The sequence below is a fragment of the Eupeodes corollae genome, chromosome 1, assembly GCF_945859685.1.
Source record: "Eupeodes corollae chromosome 1, idEupCoro1.1, whole genome shotgun sequence".
In the NCBI taxonomy this organism is placed as follows: Eukaryota; Metazoa; Arthropoda; class Insecta; order Diptera; family Syrphidae; genus Eupeodes; species Eupeodes corollae.
The window spans coordinates 176,269,896-176,290,606 of record NC_079147.1 but is presented as its reverse complement, the minus strand read 5'-3'; the positions used below and the strand labels follow the sequence as shown (position 1 = coordinate 176,290,606).

At 33.2% G+C, this 20,711-nt stretch overlaps 3 protein-coding genes across 7 annotated transcripts; 1 reads left to right on the top strand and 2 right to left on the bottom strand.

The window, feature by feature from the left end:
* Positions 1–5,430: 5,430 nt before the first annotated feature.
* Positions 5,431–13,320, top strand: LOC129940854 (angiotensin-converting enzyme). 5 transcript variants are annotated; one of them, XM_056049359.1, is made up of 8 exons: positions 5,431–5,851; positions 10,907–10,965; positions 11,030–11,588; positions 11,650–12,013; positions 12,080–12,646; positions 12,711–12,851; positions 12,911–13,083; positions 13,150–13,320. In XM_056049359.1, the coding sequence occupies exons 2-8, from the start codon at positions 10,930–10,932 to the stop codon at positions 13,161–13,163; spliced, it is 1,854 nt and encodes a 617-aa protein (XP_055905334.1). In that variant the 5' UTR covers positions 5,431–5,851; positions 10,907–10,929; the 3' UTR covers positions 13,164–13,320. The 5 variants fall into 5 exon arrangements, with proteins under 5 accessions (XP_055905334.1, XP_055905337.1, XP_055905336.1 ...); XM_056049362.1 differs by lacking the exon at positions 5,431–5,851 and adding an exon at positions 6,625–6,783; XM_056049361.1 differs by lacking the exon at positions 5,431–5,851 and adding an exon at positions 6,792–6,855.
* Positions 13,321–13,809: 489 nt separating this feature from the next.
* Positions 13,810–16,284, bottom strand: LOC129940856 (angiotensin-converting enzyme-like). The gene is made up of 7 exons (XM_056049364.1): positions 16,132–16,284; positions 15,507–16,065; positions 15,086–15,449; positions 14,460–15,026; positions 14,260–14,400; positions 14,029–14,201; positions 13,810–13,958 (listed from the first exon to the last, which is right to left on the bottom strand). Exons 1-7 carry the CDS (start codon positions 16,165–16,167, stop codon positions 13,945–13,947), a joined length of 1,854 nt encoding a protein of 617 aa, XP_055905339.1. The 5' UTR covers positions 16,168–16,284; the 3' UTR covers positions 13,810–13,944.
* Positions 16,285–17,728: 1,444 nt separating this feature from the next.
* On the bottom strand, positions 17,729–20,140 carry LOC129942669 (angiotensin-converting enzyme-like). Its single transcript, XM_056051708.1, has 7 exons — positions 19,988–20,140; positions 19,370–19,928; positions 18,944–19,307; positions 18,318–18,884; positions 18,118–18,258; positions 17,887–18,059; positions 17,729–17,821 (listed from the first exon to the last, which is right to left on the bottom strand). Exons 1-7 carry the CDS (start codon positions 20,021–20,023, stop codon positions 17,805–17,807), a joined length of 1,857 nt encoding a protein of 618 aa, XP_055907683.1. The 5' UTR covers positions 20,024–20,140; the 3' UTR covers positions 17,729–17,804.
* Positions 20,141–20,711: the final 571 nt, after the last annotated feature.

Here is a 20,711-nt window from a genome sequence, read left to right as displayed (position 1 = left end):
TTTGTTTGCCGTAATTGTTAAAAATGAGTTTGTAAAAGAAAACATTGACAAAATGAGAAATATAAATTATTTGATTTGGACAGGTATGCAAAATTATAAATTGTTATCAATAAAAACACTTTAAAACTTATTATTCTGAGCTTTACAGAAATAACTGTTTTTAAAAACATGGGCACAAATTAGCAGTGGTATTAAGATTTAAAAACCGCAGCTTCTGTTTCACTCTTATATCCCCAAAATATATTTCATGGATTCGCAGTTAGGGTCAGATTTTATTTTATTTTCTTCCTCTTGGGTATAATTTATGTCCAAAACATCTTTATAAAACTTAAGCAATGCCAATGATTTACACTTACATCCAAAGTGGATGTTCAATAAATTTTCTAGCTCATTTAGCTTTGAATCTTACTTACTTACTTAAGGTGGTGCTACAGTCCGGGGCGGACCTGGGCCTCAACCAACATGCGTCTCCAGCCAGCTCGGTCCCTAGCTAGCTGTCTCCAGTTTCGAACGCCAGATGGTGATTTTAGATGCTCGAGAGAGGACTTTACTTCTCAATTGCCTTCTAAGTCCAAAGAAGCAGCGATTTGCAAGAGTTATTCTTCGTTTGATTTCAGCGCTGGTGTCGTTGTCTGTGTTAATAGCGGTGCCTAGGTAGAGAAAGTCCTTAACTACCTCAAAGTTATAGCTGTCCATGGTGACGTTTTGTCCAAGACGTATACTTGGTCTTGCCCTCATTGACCAATAAACCCATCTTCTTCGCTTCCATCGCAATGCTCAAAAACGCTCCACTGACTCTAGTGTTGACGGTTGAGTTTTGCACAATTCTTTCCACAACGATGTTGAAGAAGTCGCATGCCAGTTCACCGCCTTGTCTAAAACCTTTTTTGGCATCAAACGCATCGGTAAGATCTTTTCCGACCTTGATAGAGCAGCGTGCATTCTACATCGTCGTTCTGCACAAACGGATAAGTTTGACAGGGATGCCAAAACTAGGCATTGCTCTGTAGAGCTCTTCCCTATGGATGCTGTCATACGCGGATTTAAAATCGATAAAGAGATGGTGGGTATCGATTTGAAGCTCCTGGATTTTTTTCCAAGATCTGCCGTAGTGTGAATATTTGGTCGATAGTGGACTTTCCTGGTCTGAAGGCACACTGATAAGGACCAATCAGGTTGCTGACGAATGGCTTCATGCGTTCACTTAATGCGGCAGAGAGGATCTTATACGCAATGTTAAGTAGACTGATTCCTCTGTAGTTGGCGCAATTTAGAGGATCTCCTTTCTTATGTATCGGGCATACTATACAGAGATTCCACTCATCGGGCATGCTTTCTTCCGACCATATTTTGCAGATGAGTTGGTGCATGCTCCGTACCAAGTCATCGCCTGCTGCTTTGAATAGTTCGGCAGCGATGCCGTCAGCTCCAGCAGATTTGTTTGACTTAAGTTTAGATATAGCTATCTTCACTTCGTCAAGGTCGGGTAGGCGGAATTGTTGATCTGCGTCGCCGAGGTTGAGTGGTTCTATCTCCCTTACAGCGGAATTCGGTTCGTCGCTGTTATATAATTTGGAGAAGTGGTGTTTCCATATTCTCAGCATCGACTTCGGTTCTACTACGATGTTCCCCTGATCGTCTTTACAGGCTTCGGTTCGTGGCTGGTACACTTGGGAGGTTTTTTTTACCTTTTGGTAAAATTTACGAACCTCCTTCCTGTTATGATATCCCTCTAACTCCTCGATCACGCGCTTCTCATGCTCTCTTTCTTTCCATCTAAGAAGCTGTTGTTCCTCCGCCGTTTTGTATGTCTTTTTTTTCGCTGCGTGCGCTTGCCGGCATTCGTCGTCAAACGAGGGGTTTGATTTTGGTTTGGTTTTCAATGCTCAATGCAGGCAGCATAGGACTCTTTAAGAGGTTATTAGAGAATCGATCGGAAAAGGACATGGCAGTCTCTTGCGATTGTAGCCGTCCAACGTCGAATCTTCTCACAGTACTTCCTTGTTTTGGCTTGGATCGGGATATCCGTAGACGTAACTTGGCTACAATGAGGTATTGGTCCGAATCAATGTTGGCCTCTCGGAATGTTCGGATATCCTGTATACTGGAGAAGTGTCGTGCGTCGATCGCAATGTGGTCAATCTGGTTGACGGTTGATTGATCAGGAGATTTTCATATCCCCTTGTGGATATTGAGATGTGTGAACTGCGTACTAGCTACCAGCACGTCTCGCAGGCTGTATCTCCCGATTATGCCAGCAAAGATAGTTTTAATGTCATAGCCAGGGCACTGCTCATATGTCTTGTCCAAGAGCTCGAAGAATATGTCTTTGGTGTCTTCATCTTTCAGCTATGAATCTAAGTTTTATAATATAAATTTCAATCAATTTTCTAGTTCATTTAGCTTTGCATCTAAGTTATATACATTAAGGCCATCTTTTTGGAGCAAACAATAGAGAAAAAGAGTTTGCCCTAATTTGTTTTGGTGTTTCCCGAATATCCGACTTATAATAAATAAATAAAACCCAATTTTCTTCTTTTTAAAATTGACCTTTTAATGCACTTAATTTAAAATGCCAAGCGTATGATATATTGGTAGATTTTAGAACTTTGTCTTTAAAATCTAAAAAGATCCTTAGTTCACTACAGTCTCGTGGTCCACGAGACTTTGCTCTTACTTTTTTCTCGATTTGAGAAAACACTGGTATTTTGGAATTTGAAGTGTCCAGGAATAAGGAAAATCAATTCTAGAGTGTCAGTGTGACGTGGAGCTCTTTTGGCTAGCCAATACTCACAAATACCTATCATAATAGAGTTTTTTATTCCGCATGTATCAGCAACCAAACAAGTCTTCTTTTGCCTTCAAGATTTTTAAGGCAAAGATGGTGAAACACGTCTGCAGCAAAATCGGTTGAAGCCTTTGGTCTGTTGTTTTCTGTCCAATAATAAGGACATTGAAGATCATATTAAAAAAAATGAAGTACTGCATTGTTAACTTCTTTTTTATTTTTCTCGAAAAGTGGAACACGCTGTTTTTGGTTCTAGGAGATACAATTGTAACTTAAGGCTTTCTACTTTTAAGAAGTCTTATTTACTTATAATAACTAATTTTAAGTTTTAAAGATAGTTTTTATTTGAGTTTAAGTTCAAGTGGCACCGTTCAATTTTTAATATATTCATACTCACATATTGTGTTTTCTTTTGTCAAATAGTAAGTCAAGCTATCTATCAAGCTCGAAGTGGTCACTTCTTTTACCTACATTTCTTCCCACAAATATTTAATCTGAATAAAAGTACAATACAAAATCTTTAATAATAAGGTAAAATTATAATAATTTTGTTTTTTCTTTAGTCTAGCTATTCAATTCAAAATGCAAATATTTATAAATCGTCAGCTTCATCGTCGCGTTCGGTCGCATAATATATTATTAACCAAAAAGCACAGCACAGAATTTTAATAGGTCGTTGCCCAACTTTGAATGCATAAATAGAAACCAAGTTGTTTATGCTTTGTTCATGTCTCTTCAGTTCAAGTTCAACCATCCATCGGCTTAACAATAGCTAACCATAGCTTTAAGATACAAATGTACATATAAGCTGAGCTTAAAAAATAAGAGATTTGCAAATTTTGGGTTGATGCGAATCGAGAAAAGTTATTTTAAAATAGACACGGAACTAAAATTGACTATTTTTGGGTTTATGCAAGAATTTTTTGTAACGAAATTTAAATTTTCAAACGATTTTTTAATCTATTAGATATTTATTTTGATGAAGGAGGAACTGGAATTGAGTTCATTGATAACAAGTTTGAATGAAAGTGGCCATAGTTGATGTGGTGCGTACAGATTTGAAGGAATTGGAGGGAATGAAGTTAACTTGAAAAGGTATTAATTAAAATCAGACCGGTAAAAGTTCATTATTTAGTTAATGAAAAACCAACGTGTGACGGGGGTTATATATGTACATACAATCAAAAACAGTAAGATTAAAAGATCAAATCAAAGGAAGATGTCGCTAAACCTTTACCTTTATGCTTCAATTCAAATCGAGCGTCCAAATCGAGAAATTTCAGTTCACGAAAAAGTTCCTATGGGAAGATATTTTGTGTTTTTGCTAATCGAATCGGAAAATAAATGCTAACATTTATGTAGCAAAGCATTTATTTGACACTTTGCAATTTATAAAATAAAACGTTTTTGGGGGCTAAGATTAAAAAGAACCGAGCCCTTCCCGCCAATTTATCGTAAGCGACAAAATGAATTTTATCGTAAACGACAAATCAAAAGCTTACTACTGGCCCTTGATACAACTTGTATCCGAAGTCAGTATTGGAAATTATTAATTATGCTTAAGTTAAGACATGACAATAGCCTTCAAGGCTCTATGTGTTAGTAGCAAATTTTAATAATTAAGTTGTCTTTTTTATTGATAATTTACGATAAAATGGCGGGAAGGGCTCGATTGTAAAGTGGATATTATGCTTTCTAAATATATCAGCGTGAATTATGCTTAAGTTAAGACATGACAATAGCCATCGCGGGCACGTTTCTAGCGGTCGATTCGTTGGATCCAATTAAGAAAAGATTAATTCCAATGAGTTTTGAACTTTAAATGGAATTAAAAACATTGCAATCAGATCCTCAATAGACTCCTCAACAAAACTTAGTATCAAATTTGAGATTTTTTGGTTAAAACAACATTAGGTGCAACCTTAACTAGATCAAATAATAAACATATTTGTTTAGGAGATTTTTGACATGGGGGACTTCACTTTGGAGATATCAGGCTAGAGATGTTGATGTTAGAGATGGACTTAGGGACTTTAGATTGGGAAACGTCACGATGATACAAAATTCAACCATTTCGTACAAATCAAAAACAAAAATTCATCTCCGATCGATTACTTCTAACGGTGTGCATATTTTATTGGTATATTCAAGAAGAGTTCTACCAAACGCAGAGTAGAACCACACTGTAAAACCATCAAGTTAAGGCCCTAAGATACCCATAGAATATTGAATAGCCAGACTCAACCTTGTAAAGTCTTGCCATAGTGTAAAACCTCTCTTTATTAACCTCTCACAGTTTGGCCATTAAGTTTCACAATTTACGATATACCCCTGTTCCCAAAAGAGCTTTGATATATCCACTCCATGCAGTCACCAACCTCTGATCAAAATCTTTATATACATATGTTGCTTCAATATACATATATGTACATCGTTCAAATATGTATATCGTTTCAATATAATGCACTGATCATGAGTCTTTCTGCACTGCCCTCCCCCCTCACTGATCACTACGTCGAGCAAACATTTGCTTTTGCTCTGGAACAATCAGCTCTACAGAGACTCCTCTCCTAGTGCCTAGAGGTGTTTTGTTGGGCGGCGATAAAGACGCGGCTTAAGCTTCTTCTAATATTCAATCAATTATTATTGTTGTTTACTTTTGAATTGGTTAAGCCGCAATAAAAAAACACGCTGTTCATCTTTGTCGCCATCGATCGTCGTCCATCGTTAATTTATTTGTTTTAAATTGAGACTTTATGACAACGATGTGTTTTTTTTTTGCATAACTATTTGTTTTAAAAGAGTCTAAAGATAAATCAGAAAAATATCAAAGAACCCAAGAAAAGAAGAAAGTAAAAAAATAAAAAATTGTCATCCATAGTTAACCATATCACACTTCTTACTTCTTATATACCTTTGCCGGCTAACAAGTTTTTGTCTTATAAGAAGTAATAATAAAACCAACAGTACTTAGGCCATCAAGCTTAGTTCTGTTCTGTGCATCGTCTCTAACTGTTGAGTGAAGAACTTTTGTGTGTCCGATATATGTATACATTTGGCCCGGTAAGTACCTAAATTTATTAACGTCTTTTCTGCATTGTTCAAAAAATAAAAAGTGTTAAATTTGCAAAAAAAAAATACATTAAAATGCAAGTAAAAAATTAAAAATATTTAATTTCAAGGCATTGAAAACAAATTAACGTCTGCATTTTTTAAATTTTATCGTTATTCTTACAATCGTGTTCTTTTTTTAATAAGATTGGGTTCTTGAATTTAGATGATTTCTTAAAGCTGAGACTGGTTTTGAGTATGTCATTAAAACAGATTATTGTAAAGTGCTTAGATGCGTCTCATACATTTACCTTTAGTCTTGAAAAAAGAGAACAATTAGAAAATTATGACATTGGCAAGTTGGCGCTAGCTTAATTTGCATTATTTTGCAACAATTGGGAATAATTAACTTCTGCTAAAATGAGATAAAAATTATTTAATATAAATTCTTGCCAAACTTTTAAAATAAGATTAACTTTAAGCAACAACTTTCAAAAATGTTTTCGTTATATAAACTGTAATTGTTCTTCAATTTTTTAGTTGATCTTCGAACTTCTATTGCTAATCATTTAATCTGACTAAGAAAGTGTATCCAATACTTTTTTTTTATGAACCCATAACTTAGCTTCTTTTATAAAAGTAGCTGAAGTGTTCTATAAATTGTAAGCAATAATTGAAACAATTACGGTAATTGAATCAATTTCATGGTAGATTCACATGAGCTTCTGATACAAAATTTATGAGAGTATACCTAAGACAGTTTGGACCGGTAAGAGTGAACAGTACAACTTTGATGTGATATTGATAGTATTTAGTTTAATAAATTAGATATAAACGTTTAGTGAATTGTTGCAGCTCGATGAATAAATTTAATTTTTTATTCGAACTGTTGTCATTTGAAAGTGAATTTTCGTTCGTTGAAAGTGATAAGACTTTCAACTGATGTAAGAATTACAAAATAGTCACACAGAAACTTAAATGGAAACTACTGACGTGTTAAGCTAGTTTAAACTATGGTGGGCCTTGTGACCAAAAATACAAGTAAAATATTTGATTAATCCCATAAGCCCGCCATTTATGTTTTTTTTTGGTGTGGGCAGGTATTGCATATCTCAAGCCCCACTGCTTGTGCATCTGCTCTGGGTGCTTGGGAAATATGTATTGTTGAATATTCGCCCAAATAGCGCAGGTGCTTTAAAATTAAAGTTAGCTTAACATTTTCCAGTACATATGCTCTGAAAGTTTGCACCTCTTTTCTCATGCTGTACTTCATACAAGGAAATAGTAAAAGGTGGTTATAAGTCAGTCATCATTTGATTTGATAAGACATGACATTGGTATCCTCCTGAGGACGGATTTTACGGTATTATAAAAAATAACTTAAGACTTTATTTAAAAAATCGAACATTTTGATAAAAAATGTTGCTTATACGCCACAGTGATTTTTAATTATATTTTTTGTTTTGTGCTACTTCATGTTTTCTTTATAAAGTTTTATTTTCACGGAAATTTGCATTTTTTTTACTATAACAACATGTCAATTTTTTCAAAATGTTGAATCCTTATTGTGTGATTTATAAGTAGAATTTTTTGTTTATAAGACATTTTCATAATTTGTGTTGATTTGTCGAAGTGAAAGTTTTGAAATTTCTCAACGTTTCAAGGTCCCTAGGATCCAAATAAAAGCTTTATAATAGACATCTCTCTACGTACGTCTGTACGTTCGGAAACCTTTTTACGACTTCCATATCTCAGGAACCAGTAGTATATAACAAACAGTTAATAATGCAGAAAGATGCAGAAAGGACCCTCAAAAAAATTGATTGGGTGTTTTTTTATAGCAATTTGAAAAAGGGAAAATTTTGGTCAACCCAAAATATCTCACGAACTAACAACGATAAATTGTGACGTGATATAATAAAAACAAAATCAAAAATCGTTTTTTTATAAATCAAAAAAACTAAAAAATAATTGTAACCTTGAATATTTTACGAACAAAAAATTATTTTAGTTCCAAAATATTTTTATTCAACGAAGATTAAAAAAAATAGTTTTCAACATTCAGTAAAATTTTGGAAAATAACGAATTGACAGCTATTTTTACATAAAATAAAACACATAGAAAACATTACGAAAATTGGTAAAAATTGATTTTGACTCATATCTTTTTAAAAATTTAAGATATTTGCTTCAAACTAGTTTTATCTTATAGAAAATATAATTTTGGCATTCGGTATAATTATAAATTCACAACAGTATTAAAAAAAAAATTTAAATCAACAAAAAATAGCATAATTGGTAAAAACTGATTTTCAATTTTCGATATCTCGTGAATAAATGAAGATATCAAAATCATAATAATTTCGTTCTGTGCTAAATTTTCTTAGAAAATACCAACATGTTTACAGCTGCGGTAAAAATAATAGCACCACTGCGAATCAAAAAAAAATCTCTTTGAAAAATAAAGTTAACTGTAATAAATAAAGAAACACTTTGAATGTGTCATAGAATGAAATAAAGAAGAAACACCATGTTACAAAAAGAAATCATTTTTTATTTAACTATTTAAGAAAAGAGAGTTATTTTTTTTTAAATATAAAAAATAATGGATACAAAAAATAGCTTCTTATACAAATTAAACCTACAAAAATAATAAAAATTCTATTTTTTGATAAACATTATTTGTCTTAAACAAGTGTCTATTTCACTAATATTTAGTTGAATAGCCTTTCTTGGCTATAACGGCTTCACATCGCCTGGTCATGCAATTGATCAAGGTTTGGCACCTTTGGACTGAAATATTCTCCCAAGACGTCTTAACTGCTTCCCACTGGTGACTGATTGCCCGTTGGTTTAATTTAATGGACAGATTTCTTCACGTCAGTCCATAAATTTTCAATTATTTTCAACCAATTTTCAAATTGATTTTGAGTTTTGGGCATTACAACAGTATTTAACAAAAAAAGAGGCTGGGATGCGACCCACACTGATAACTTCCCATCCCGTCTGTCTATTTGTCTTGCTGAAAAGTTTGTCTAGATTTTATTTTTTGTGAAAGAACAGACTGTTGGATTTTTATTTAAAAATGACTGAATATCGAAAACGATATTTTTTGTGAAATAAAATAATTTTGAAGCCAATATTTTTAATTTTTGAAAAGCTACTTGAGTCGAAAGTAAATTTTTAAAAAGTTTTAATATTTTTTTTTTTAGAGTTTTATTTTTTGTTAAAAAACTGTCAATTCGATTTTTTTCAAAATTTTGTCGAATGTTGAAAATAATATTTCTTATAAGATAAAATTAGTTTGAAGCCAATATTTCAAATTTTTGAAATGATATTTGAGTAGAAAATCAATTTTTACCAAATTTTGTTAAATTTTTTTTAGGTTTTTAATTTTTTGTATAAAAACTGTCAGTTCGATTTTTTTTTCTTCAAATTTTACTGAATGTTAACAACAATATTATTTAAAAGATAAAAGTAGTTTAAAGCCAATATCTACAATTTTTGAAAAGATATTTGAGCCGAAAATCAATTTTTACCAACTATTATACATTTTTTTAGGTTTTTATTTTTTGTAAAAAAAACTGTCAATTCGATTTTTCTCAAAATTCGTCCTAATGTTGAAAACAATATTTTTTTTAAGCGAAAATTAGTTTGAAGCTATTATCTCAAATTTTTGAAAAGATATTTGAGTCGAAAATCAATTTTTACCAACTTTTATAAATTTTTTTAGGTTTTTATTTTTTGTAAAAAAAACTGTCAATTTAATTTTTCTCAAAATTTTACCAGATATCAAAAACATTATTCTTCGTTGCACAAAATTCTTGGAGATGAAATCATATTTTAGTCAAATTAAAAATTTTGACAAATCGGACCCATTACAATAACTTTCTATGGGAAGTTATGTAAAATCAACAAAAAATGGGTAAAAATTCATATTCAATTTTCGATATCTCGTGAATAAATAGTTAAGTTATATACTTCAAAATAAGTTCGTTCTGTACTAAATTTTCTTAGAAAACTCCAACATGTTTATATAAGAAATACAAATTATTAAGATTTGGTACTAATTTTGGTAAAACTTGGTTTCTACAAGAAATTTCGTAAAAAAAATAGATTTTGAAATCAAACCATTTCCTAACATGAAAAATATTTTTTTTGTTCTGCGTTTTTGAAGTATAAAAAAAATCGTTATTTGATTTTTTTTTAGTTTAACTAGTTTGGTATAACGTCACATTATATAATATGGACTGGAATTGAAGTCGCTTATTGGTTATCATTTTTTATTCGTAAAATTTTCGAGGTAAACATTTTTTTTCAATTTTTTATGTTTGGTATCACGTTACAATATATAATGTAAAATTTAATTCAAGTCCTCTAGCGTTCTTGGTTCGTGAGATATTTAGGGTTAACCAAAATGTTCACGACAAATCGGACCCATTACAATGGGTGCATTCACAAAGCTAGTGACTACGTAGTCTAAATTCAACTAGCTTTGTGAGTGCAAAATTGCACTACTAAACTTCACTTGGAATTATTTCGCATTAGATTAAGCTCGGAATATTTTATGTTTGAACAAAAAAAAATTGATTCTATGAAAGGATAGAAATTTTTCAAAATTATTCATGAATGTTTTTTTACCAACTTATATATTTGAACGAAGTTGTTTGGTTTTTAGTAACATTGGGAAACCAAGCAAAAATCAACTTTTGAAATTAAAAAAAAAAATGATATCATACTTAAACTAATTTTTAAAAAACTAATTTTGTTTTTTATTTTTAATTTTAATTTTATTGCAAACTCGTACATTTTCCATCCAAGTTAATTATAAAATTAAAATTATACTTCTGATAAAACATTTATATTTTCCTTTGTTATTGTTTAAAAATATTTACAATTCCCTTAAAAAAACTTGTTTATAAAATAGTAATAATATTTAGCAACATACAAACATATCAGCTATGGGATATCAGTCGTAATAAAATTTTTGAAGACCGTTTAAATTGCTAGTTAAGTGAAGCTTTAGTATCATAATAAACACATTTTTATTTGCTCTACCATTTTCAGACTTATTTGGTACTTAAGGCGACATGAATTTAATCTTGCTTATCATAGGATCTGTAGTGGTAAGTAACTTCAGAACAAACATCAAATACAAAACTATAAGCTATTTCATTTTCAAAACAACAGCTCTTGCAAGCCTCAAAAGCTGAACGGACACGTGCCGAACTTGATGCATCTTCATATCTGGAAAAACTCAACAATGAGATCAATCACATAGTTAACATCGAAACCGAAGCCTCGTGGGCTTTCGATTCAAACATCACCGATGCCAATGAAAAAATTCGCAATAAAGCCTCAGCTGAGAGGGCAAAGTTCATGAAACGAACTGCTGCAGAGTGTAACCAATTCGAATGGCAAAGATTTGACGATGCTGATTTAAGACGACAATTTAAAATGTTAACTAAACTTGGATATGCTGCTTTGCCCGAGGAGGATTACGAAGAACTTTTGCAGGTTTTATCTAAAATGGAATCAAATTATGCAAAGATCAAAATTTGTAACTACAAAGACAAGGAAAATTGCAATATGCAATTGGAACCTGAAATTGAGGAGCTATTACCGAAGAGTCGTGACCCTGAGGAATTGAAGTATTATTGGCAAATGTGGTATGATAAGGCTGGAACAGCGGTTAGGGATAGTTACATGAGGTACCTGGAGCTTAATTTACAAGCGGCAAAGTTGAACAGTGAGTTTGAATTTATAATTGCTCTTTTTAGATTTTGATTTTGAGATTTTTATTTATTTAGACTACACATCCGGAGCTGAGTCATGGTTGGCTGAATACGAAGATGATACAATCGAGCAACAGCTTGAAACAATTTACTCGGAAATTCGTCCTCTCTACGAACAAATCCATGGGTATGTCCGATGGCGTTTGAGGCAGGTCTATGGTGACAAGATTGTTTCCGAGAAGGGACCGATTCCGATGCATTTGTTGGGTAATATGTGGGGCCAAACTTGGGGTGAGATTGCCAGCATTTTGACACCATTTCCCGAAAAGCCATTGATCGATGTCACTGATGAAATGGTTCGTCAGGGATATACCCCAAAGAAAATGTTCGAAATGGGCGATGAGTTCTTCCAATCCCTTAACCTCAAGAAATTACCACCGTAAGAGAATTTTCATATTTTTATGTGGTGAAGTTTTTCAAAAATGTTATTTCTGTTTCATTTCAGTACATTCTGGGAAAAGAGCATTATCGAAAAACCAACAGATGGTCGTGATTTAGTCTGTCATGCAAGTGCTTGGGATTTCTATATTAACAATGATGTCCGCATCAAACAATGCACCCGAGTGACTCAGGAACAACTTTTTACAGTGCATCACGAACAAGGTCACATTCAATACTTCTTGCAATATAAACATCTTCCACATGTCTACAGAAATGGTGCCAATCCGGGATTCCATGAAGCCGTTGGTGATGTCCTGTCACTGTCGGTTTCTACACCAAGACATTTAGAGAAAATCGGTCTTTTGAAAGACTATAAAATGGACGAAGAGGCACGCATAAATAAACTTTTCATGACCGCCTTGGACAAGATTGTATTTTTGCCATTTGCCTTTACTATGGACAAATATCGATGGTCCTTGTTCCGTGGAGAAATAAAACCAGAAAACATGAATTGTGCCTTCTGGAAATTAAGGGAGGAGTACTCAGGTATTGAACCACCAGTTGTAAGAAGTGAAAAAGACTTTGACGCCCCAGCAAAGTATCATGTATCTGCTGATGTAGAATACCTTAGGTAAGGCTTGTCAGTTTTGGAGTGCCTTGAATTTTAAGTATTTATTTGTTCTTTCTAATTAAAGATACCTCGTGTCTTTCATCATTCAGTTCCAATTTTATAAATCAGCTTGTATTAAAGCTGGCCAGTATGATCCACAGAATCCTGAATTGCCCTTAGATAATTGTGATTTCTATGGAAGTGCAGAAGCTGGAAAGGCTTTTGAGTAAGCTTTTAAAGTTATGGTAGGTTTGGATTTTGTTAATGGATAATTCTTTTTTCTAGAGCTATGTTATCAATGGGGGCTTCAAAACCATGGCCCGATGCAATGGAAGCATTTAATGGGGAACGTCAAATGAGTGGAAAAGCTATTGCAGAATACTTTGAACCATTGAGAATCTGGTTAGAAGCAGAAAATATCAAAAATACCGTATTCATTGGATGGACAAAATCTGACAGTAAGTTTTGAAATAACCTTAATATTAGTTATAGTCTGTTATTTACAAACGTGATTTCTTTTTCAGAGTGCCTAGCATAATATAAGACCAAAACAAAGACATCACAAATCTTCATTTTACAAAAAAAAAAAAACATTTCCAAAAATTCAAGGACAAATCAAATTTAAAAAGAAATAAATCATTATACTAATTAAAAGACGAATAAAATAATATCTATGTATAGTTTTTAAGAACTAATTTATTTCACTTTTATTCTTACTTCAAAATCTTGGAATGAGTTTGGAACGAACACAAATTTGAGCTCTTATAAATTAATTTGTTCGTTTTTGGATCGTAACTTAAAATCAACCAAATTTGATAAGTCTCTAAATAATGTAGGCATGAAATATGAAAAAAAAGTGATTGATATTCTACCTGAATATATAGTCTATCTATAAAACTGGCTTAAATGGTTGATTTATTGCCTTAAAACTTGGTACTGAGGGTTTTCAAGAAATACGTCTCTTATTTTTTGTATATCAAAAATGAAGGTTCCAGCCATTTTAAATTAAAATGTAATAATCTCCCGCAATCGTAAATCAATTTTTAGTTTAGTTTTTTGATCAAAAATTAAAAAAAAAGCTTCAACAATAATTCAATACTTATTCCTTCTGCCCTACTTAAGAAAATCCTCAATTTTGATGTCAAAACTTTGAGATTTTAAAAGGAATAAATAAAAAGCTAAGCTAATTTAAATGCTAGGTGTTTATATTTCATTCTCCTGCTCTGAAAAGGAAATTCTAAGAAATCTTCAAAATGCAAACGGACCAAGTATCAAGTCATTATTAGAAACTGATCATCCCAATAAATGTTAACGCATCATTAGGGCTTACACTCTGTAATAAAAGATATATAAATAAATATTAGAAGATGTGAATTTTCACTAAATTAAAACTCAGAACTCACTCTCTGACTTGGTCCAACCAATATGAACGTTATTTTTCTTATTCTCAGCTTCCAACCATTGTTTCAGTGGTTCAAAATACTCGGCAATAGCTTTACCAGACATTTTGCGTTCTCCTGTAAAAACTTCCATTGCATCAGGCCATGGCTTAGAAGCACCCATCGACAACATAGCTCTGAAAATCAAACAAACTGAAAGTTAGAAACTTCAATGATATGAGTGAAAGTTCTTACTGGAAAGCCTTGCCAGCCTCTGCACTTCCATAGAAATCACAATTATCCAATGGCAATTCAGGATTCTTTGGGTCGTATTCACCAGCTTTGATACAAGCTGATTTGTAGAATTGGAATTGAATGATAAATGAAACAAGGTACCTTTTTACAGAAATTGAAAACCTTGAGAATGATATTTTGGATTAGCTGCCTGTACTCACCTTAGATATTCAACATCAGCAGAAACATGATATTTGGCAGGAGCATCAAAGTCTTTTTCTGTTCTAACAATTGGAGGTTCAATACCTGAGTATTCTTCCCTAAGTTTCCAGAAGGCACAATTCCATTTTCTGCTGTCAACCTCTCCACGGAATAGAGCCCAACGATATTTATCCATTGTGAAAGCAAATGGCAGGAATACAATTTTATCCAAAGCTGTTAGGAAAAGTTTATTCAGACGAGCTTCTTCGTCCATTTTGTAGTCCTTGAGAAGACCGACTTTCTCTAAATGTTTAGGAGTGGAGAAAGAAAGAGCTAAGACATCACCAACAGCTTCGTGGAAACCAGGATTTGCACCAGTTCGGTAGACATTAGGAAGATGCTGATACTGCAAATAATATTGAATATGTCCTTGCTCATGATGAACGGTTGTGAGTTGGGCTTGAGTTACTCGAGTACATTGCTTGATGCGAACATCGTCGATGGTAAAAAAATCCCAAGCACTAGCGTGACAAATCAAATCACGACCATCTGTTGGCTTCTCGATAATACTTTTCTCCCAAAACGGTCTACAAATGGTTAAAAAGTAATCTTTGGGACACAATTCGATAGCAAAAGCCATACTTACTTTGGTAGCTTTTTCAAATTCAAGGATTGGAAAAATTCGTCAGCCAAATGGAACATTTTCTCTGCATTGTACTCTTGTCGAATCATTTCATCAGTTACATCAATAGAGGGTTTTTTAGGGAATGGTGCAACAATATCAGCAATATTTCCCCACTTTTGAGCCCACATATTACCCAATAAATGCATCGGAATCGGTCCTTTCTCTGGAACAGTTTTATTCCCATAAAACTGTCGTAAGCGCCATCGGACATAACCATGGATCTGTTCATAAAGGGGACGAATCTCGTCATAAATATCCTCCAGTTGCTTTTCTATTGTATCATCCTCGTATTCATCCAACCAAAGTTCAGCACCAGATGTGAAGTCTATTCAGGAAGTTTTGAGTTAAAATTAATTTACTTTTTTAAGAAAAACTAACTCACTGTTAAGCTTAGCAGATTTTGTATTTAATTCGACATATTTTTCAAAACTCTTTCGAGTTGGTGTTCCAGCTTTGTCATACCACATCTTCCAATAGTACTCTAACTCCTCTGGATCTCGACTTGTGCTAAAGATCTCTGTTAGTTCTGGTTCCAGCTGCATTTCACAATTCATTCTATCAGTGTAGCTGCAAACCCTTACCTTAGCGTAATTTGAATCCATTTTCGATAATGTTGTTGTAAGTTCATCGTAATCTTCTTCGGACAGAGCTGCATATCCCAGTTTTCCTAACTTCTTGAACTGTCTCCTTAAATTTGCATCTTGGAAGTTTTTCCAGTCATACGCTTGCAAATCTTTGGCAACTTGTTTCATAAATTTTGCTGTTTTAGCAGAGACTTCATTTTTAACTTGTTGATTTTCATCGGTTATGTTTGAAGTATAGGCCCAACTAGCTTCAGTATCTAAATTAGCCTGCTTATTGAGTTCGGCATTGAGATCTTGAAGATATTTCGCTGCTTCTTTTTCAGAATCGGTACGTAGAAAGTTTCTTGCTTGGCAGAGCTGATTCAAAATATATATTCTTTAAAAAATCTGTTTAATAAGTTGTTTAAAAGTCATGTACTTTACCCCAAGTGCTCCGAAGAGCAGAAGTGCAAACTTCATGAGTTTTAAAATACGAAAAGGTTTAAAAAATCACTTAAAAAAATAATATTCGAAGACCAAATTGTTCACACTTGAGTTTCGCACTGGCAAAGCTTAACATTAGCAAGTTGTATATAAGAAGATTTGTTCTGCTTTCGGAAACAGGTTGTTCGCTTATCAAATATAATAAAGATACTATTTATATAATGAACTTATCAGCTGCTGTGAGAGTTCGATTTAGTTTTAAAGGAAAGTTAAGAAGCCAGACTTCCTGCGAGTGTTTTTTTTTGAATTATTAATCAACAATCTTATCAATCTTGTGCGGGTACTTATGAAATATCGAATTAGTGTTATCAATCGTGTAGTATGTTTGATTAGTGTTTTATGCTTGATAAGTAATCACTGATTACGCTACTGTTGAGTACTTAAATTATGTGTGGGATTGTGGGTTCTGTAACCTTAACATACTCGTATATTTATGATGTTCATTTTTGATAATTTGATGATGGGACATAAAAACAGGTTAATTAATAATCAAGAGATATCACACTTGTTTGTGAATTGTCTGAAAGTGAAAAGGCACTTAAGATTTCGATCAGAAATATGAACACTTAAACTTTAAAGGGTCATCCAATATGTACTTGCGCAATTTTTCAGTTGATGACGGACATATTGATGAAACTGATTCTGTGAAATTTGGGTTTTGTGTGCAGTCGGTTTTGCTTAATTAGAAATCAAGGATGCTTTCAAATCATAAAATTCATGTTTTGAATTTAGTGCTTTGTTTTGGGATCTTTTTGGTGTTTGAGTCCTATGGTTAAATAAACTATCAAGGAACACTTAAGTAATAACTAAAGAAACTGCCAAGAACATTGCCGTTGTCTGTGGGGTATGCAGAAAATATTTGATTTCTCGTCGGTCACAAAAAAAAACATGGCAAAGTTTGCGCCGTTAGTTATGGCTTCGATTTACAACTTTAACGAACATTATTGAATTGAGCCATGAGCTAAATGTAAACGACGAAGAAGAGAGATATGGGTTTGCTGAGGCCGAACGGAGACTGAACCATTTTTAAAACAAGAAATCACCTTTAGCGATGAGACTTATTTCTGTATGCTTGGATAAATAGAAAAATTCTTGAATATTCGATGATTCTAATCTGCATTGGATTTAAGACCATCTATTGCATCTCAAAAAAAAATTATATTGAGTTAAGACTGATAGCGTCATCAGTCTAAACTTTTTAAGAACAACATTGTTAGAGCGATCATCTTCAAAAGATTGATAACTATCAACCTCAGTCTTATATGTGCCTTGACTTATATACGAGTATATGTATACTTAAAGATAGGAAGCTCTTGATGAATGATATTGTACTATCTACTTTTTTGAAATAAATTAAATTGTATTTAAATAATTTTACACGTGTGTTTTGTAAATTCACTTTATTTCTTTCACATCTTGAATATGAACCTTCGTCTTCAATTAAATCTCGGCTTTAAAGATTTTTTTTGGAAGAAGATTTTAAGTTTAAAGAAACACCTCTTGGAGACAAAATAATCAATTTATTAAAAAAATGCAATTTTGTTTTTAATCAATTTATTAATAAATTCAGTTGTTGAACTTGTTACACAAAGCTCTAAAAGTCTTCATTCTTTTTAATATGATCGACATTCTAGTTAAAAGAAAAATAAATACAATTTTAAATATTATTAATTTCAGTAGAGCTTATACACTTACTGTTAGATTTACTCCAACCAATATGAACGTTATTCCTTTGGTTCTCAGCTTCTAGCCACACTCTCAATGGTTCAAAATACTCAGCTATAGCTTTTCCGGACATTTTTCTTTCTCCAGTAAATGCTTCCATTGCATCAGGCCATGGCTTAGAAGCACCCATCGATAACATAGCTCTGAAATTGAAGCAAACTGAAAGTTGGAAACTTTAATGATATGAGTGAAAGGTCTTACTGGAAAGCCTTGCCAGCCTCTGCACTTCCATAGAAATCACAATTATCCAATGGCAATTCAGGATTCTTTGGATCGTATTCACCAGCTTTGATACAAGCTGATTTGTAGAATTGGAATTGAATGATAAATGAAACTAGGTACCTTTTTACAGAAATTGAAAACCTTGAGAATGATATTTTGGATTATCTGCTTGTACTCACCTTAGATATTCAACATCAGCAGAAACATGATATTTGGCAGGAGCATCAAAGTCTTTTTCGGTTCTTACAATTGGAGGTTCAATACCGGAGTATTCTTCTCTGAGTTTCCAAAAGGCACAATTCCATTTTCTGCTGCTAACCTCCCCACGGAATAGAGCCCAACGATATTTATCCATTGTGAAAGCAAATGGCAGAAATACAATTTTATCCAAAGCTGTTAGGAAAAGTTTATTCAGACGAGCTTCTTCGTCCATTTTGTAGTCCTTGAGAAGACCAATTTTTTCCAAATGCTTGGGAGTGGAGAAAGAAAGAGCTAAGACATCACCAACAGCTTCGTGGAAACCAGGATTTGCACCAGTTCGGTAGACATTAGGAAGATGCTGATACTGCAAAAAATATTGGATATGTCCTTGCTCATGGTGAACAGTTGCGAACTGGTCTTGGTTAACACGAGTACATTGCTTGATGCGAACATCGTCGATGATAAAAAAATCCCAAGCACTAGCGTGACAAATCAAATCACGACCATCTGTTGGCTTCTCGATGATACTTTTCTCCCAAAATGCTCTAAAAAATCGAATAAAATTACTTATGAATATGATTATATCGACTTAAGGTTCAATTACTTTGGTAGCTTTTTCAAATTCAAGGATTGGAAGAATTCATCAGCCATATGGAACATTTTCTCTGCATCGTAGCCTTGTCGAACCATTTCTTCAGTGACATCAATCAAAGGCTTATCCGGAAATGGCGAAATAATACTAGCAATCTCACCCCAAGTTTGAGCCCACATATTACCTAATAAATGCATCGGAATCGGTCCCTTCTCTGGAACTGTTTTATTCCCATAAAACTGTCGTAAACGCCAACGAACGTATCCATGAATCTGTTCGTAAAGTGGGCGAATTTCGGAATAGATGTCTTCTAACTGTTGCTCCATTGTTTCATCATCATACTCGTCTAACCAAAGCTCAGCCCCGGATGTAAAATCTTCAAATAAAGAAAACAATTGAAACGTTATATCACTTTTAAGCAGTGTGTCTTACACTTACTGTTGAGTTTTGCGGCTTTTGTATTTAATTCAATATATTTTTCGAAACTCTCTCGCGTTGGTGTTCCCGCCTTGTCGTACCACATCTGCCAATAATACTCCAACTCTTCGGGATCTCGACTTGTGGTCAAAATTTCTGTTAACTCTGGTTCAAGTTGCAGATCACAACTCATTCTGTCGATGTAACTACAAACTCTTACTTTAGCGTAGTTTGAATCCATCATTGATAAAACAGACAGAAGTTTATCGTAATCCTTTTCTGACAATGCTGCGTAACCGAGTTTAGCCAATTTCTTAAATTGTCTCTTTAAATCAGGATCCTGAAAATTTTGCCAATCAAATTGCTTTAGATCTTCAGCAATTTGTTTCATAAATTTGGCTGTTTTAGCAGATTCCTCATTTTTCACTAGTTCATTTGCAGCAGTTATGTTAGTAGTATAGGCCCAATTAGCTTCAGTATCGAGGTTGATCTGCTTATTGAGTTCAGCATTTATGTTTTGCAAGTATTGGGCGGCTTCTTCTTCAGAGCGGGCCAGCAAAATGTTTCTACCATGGCAGAACTGAAAAAAATTTGTATTGTTAAGATTATTAAATAAGTATATGCACCTTTGAGTTCTACCCCGATAGCTGCTAGGAGTAAAAGAAGAAACTTCATGACCGTACGAAGGTAAGTAGATGAATGAATTCCTATAATCGGAGGTAGTTTATTTTTGAGTATGATAAAACTTTCAAGTCGAATATTGCTAGTAAGGGTATTAAAAGAAATGTATACTCTAATGGGTCTTATCATTTAAGACTAATACTCAAATGCTTATCAGCTTCTGTTAACACTTTTTTTTTTATTTTGAGATTATTTATGGATTAAGCGAAACATTTTTGAAAGGTTTTATATATCTTATCGATTTGACATACTCAAATAAATAATTTACAAAGTGTTATTCCAGATTTGTTCATATTTACATACATAAATATATTTATATAAGTTTTTGGTTAGTACAGGTGAGTTTAAAGTTCTTAAGCGATTTTATATTATTTCAGTAAAAGCTAATTATTCATTTGTTTTAACATAACATGAAAATTTTCATCTTATATAAGGCCAATTTCTTAAGTTTTAATTTTATTTTAACCAGATTTCTACTGAAAATTTGTTGAAGCCGTAGAGGATGTTGCCTGTCTCTAATGGTTAAGAAGACACGCTAGTCAGCATTCGATTAATCAATGTTACAAGTTAAACATCTTCCCATAATGATGACAGCCTGGATGTTGGTTCAATTTGCAGGAACGAAAAAAGCAATCATCGTACAGCACAACCGGATAAGCGAAATAAATGTAAAATAATTCCA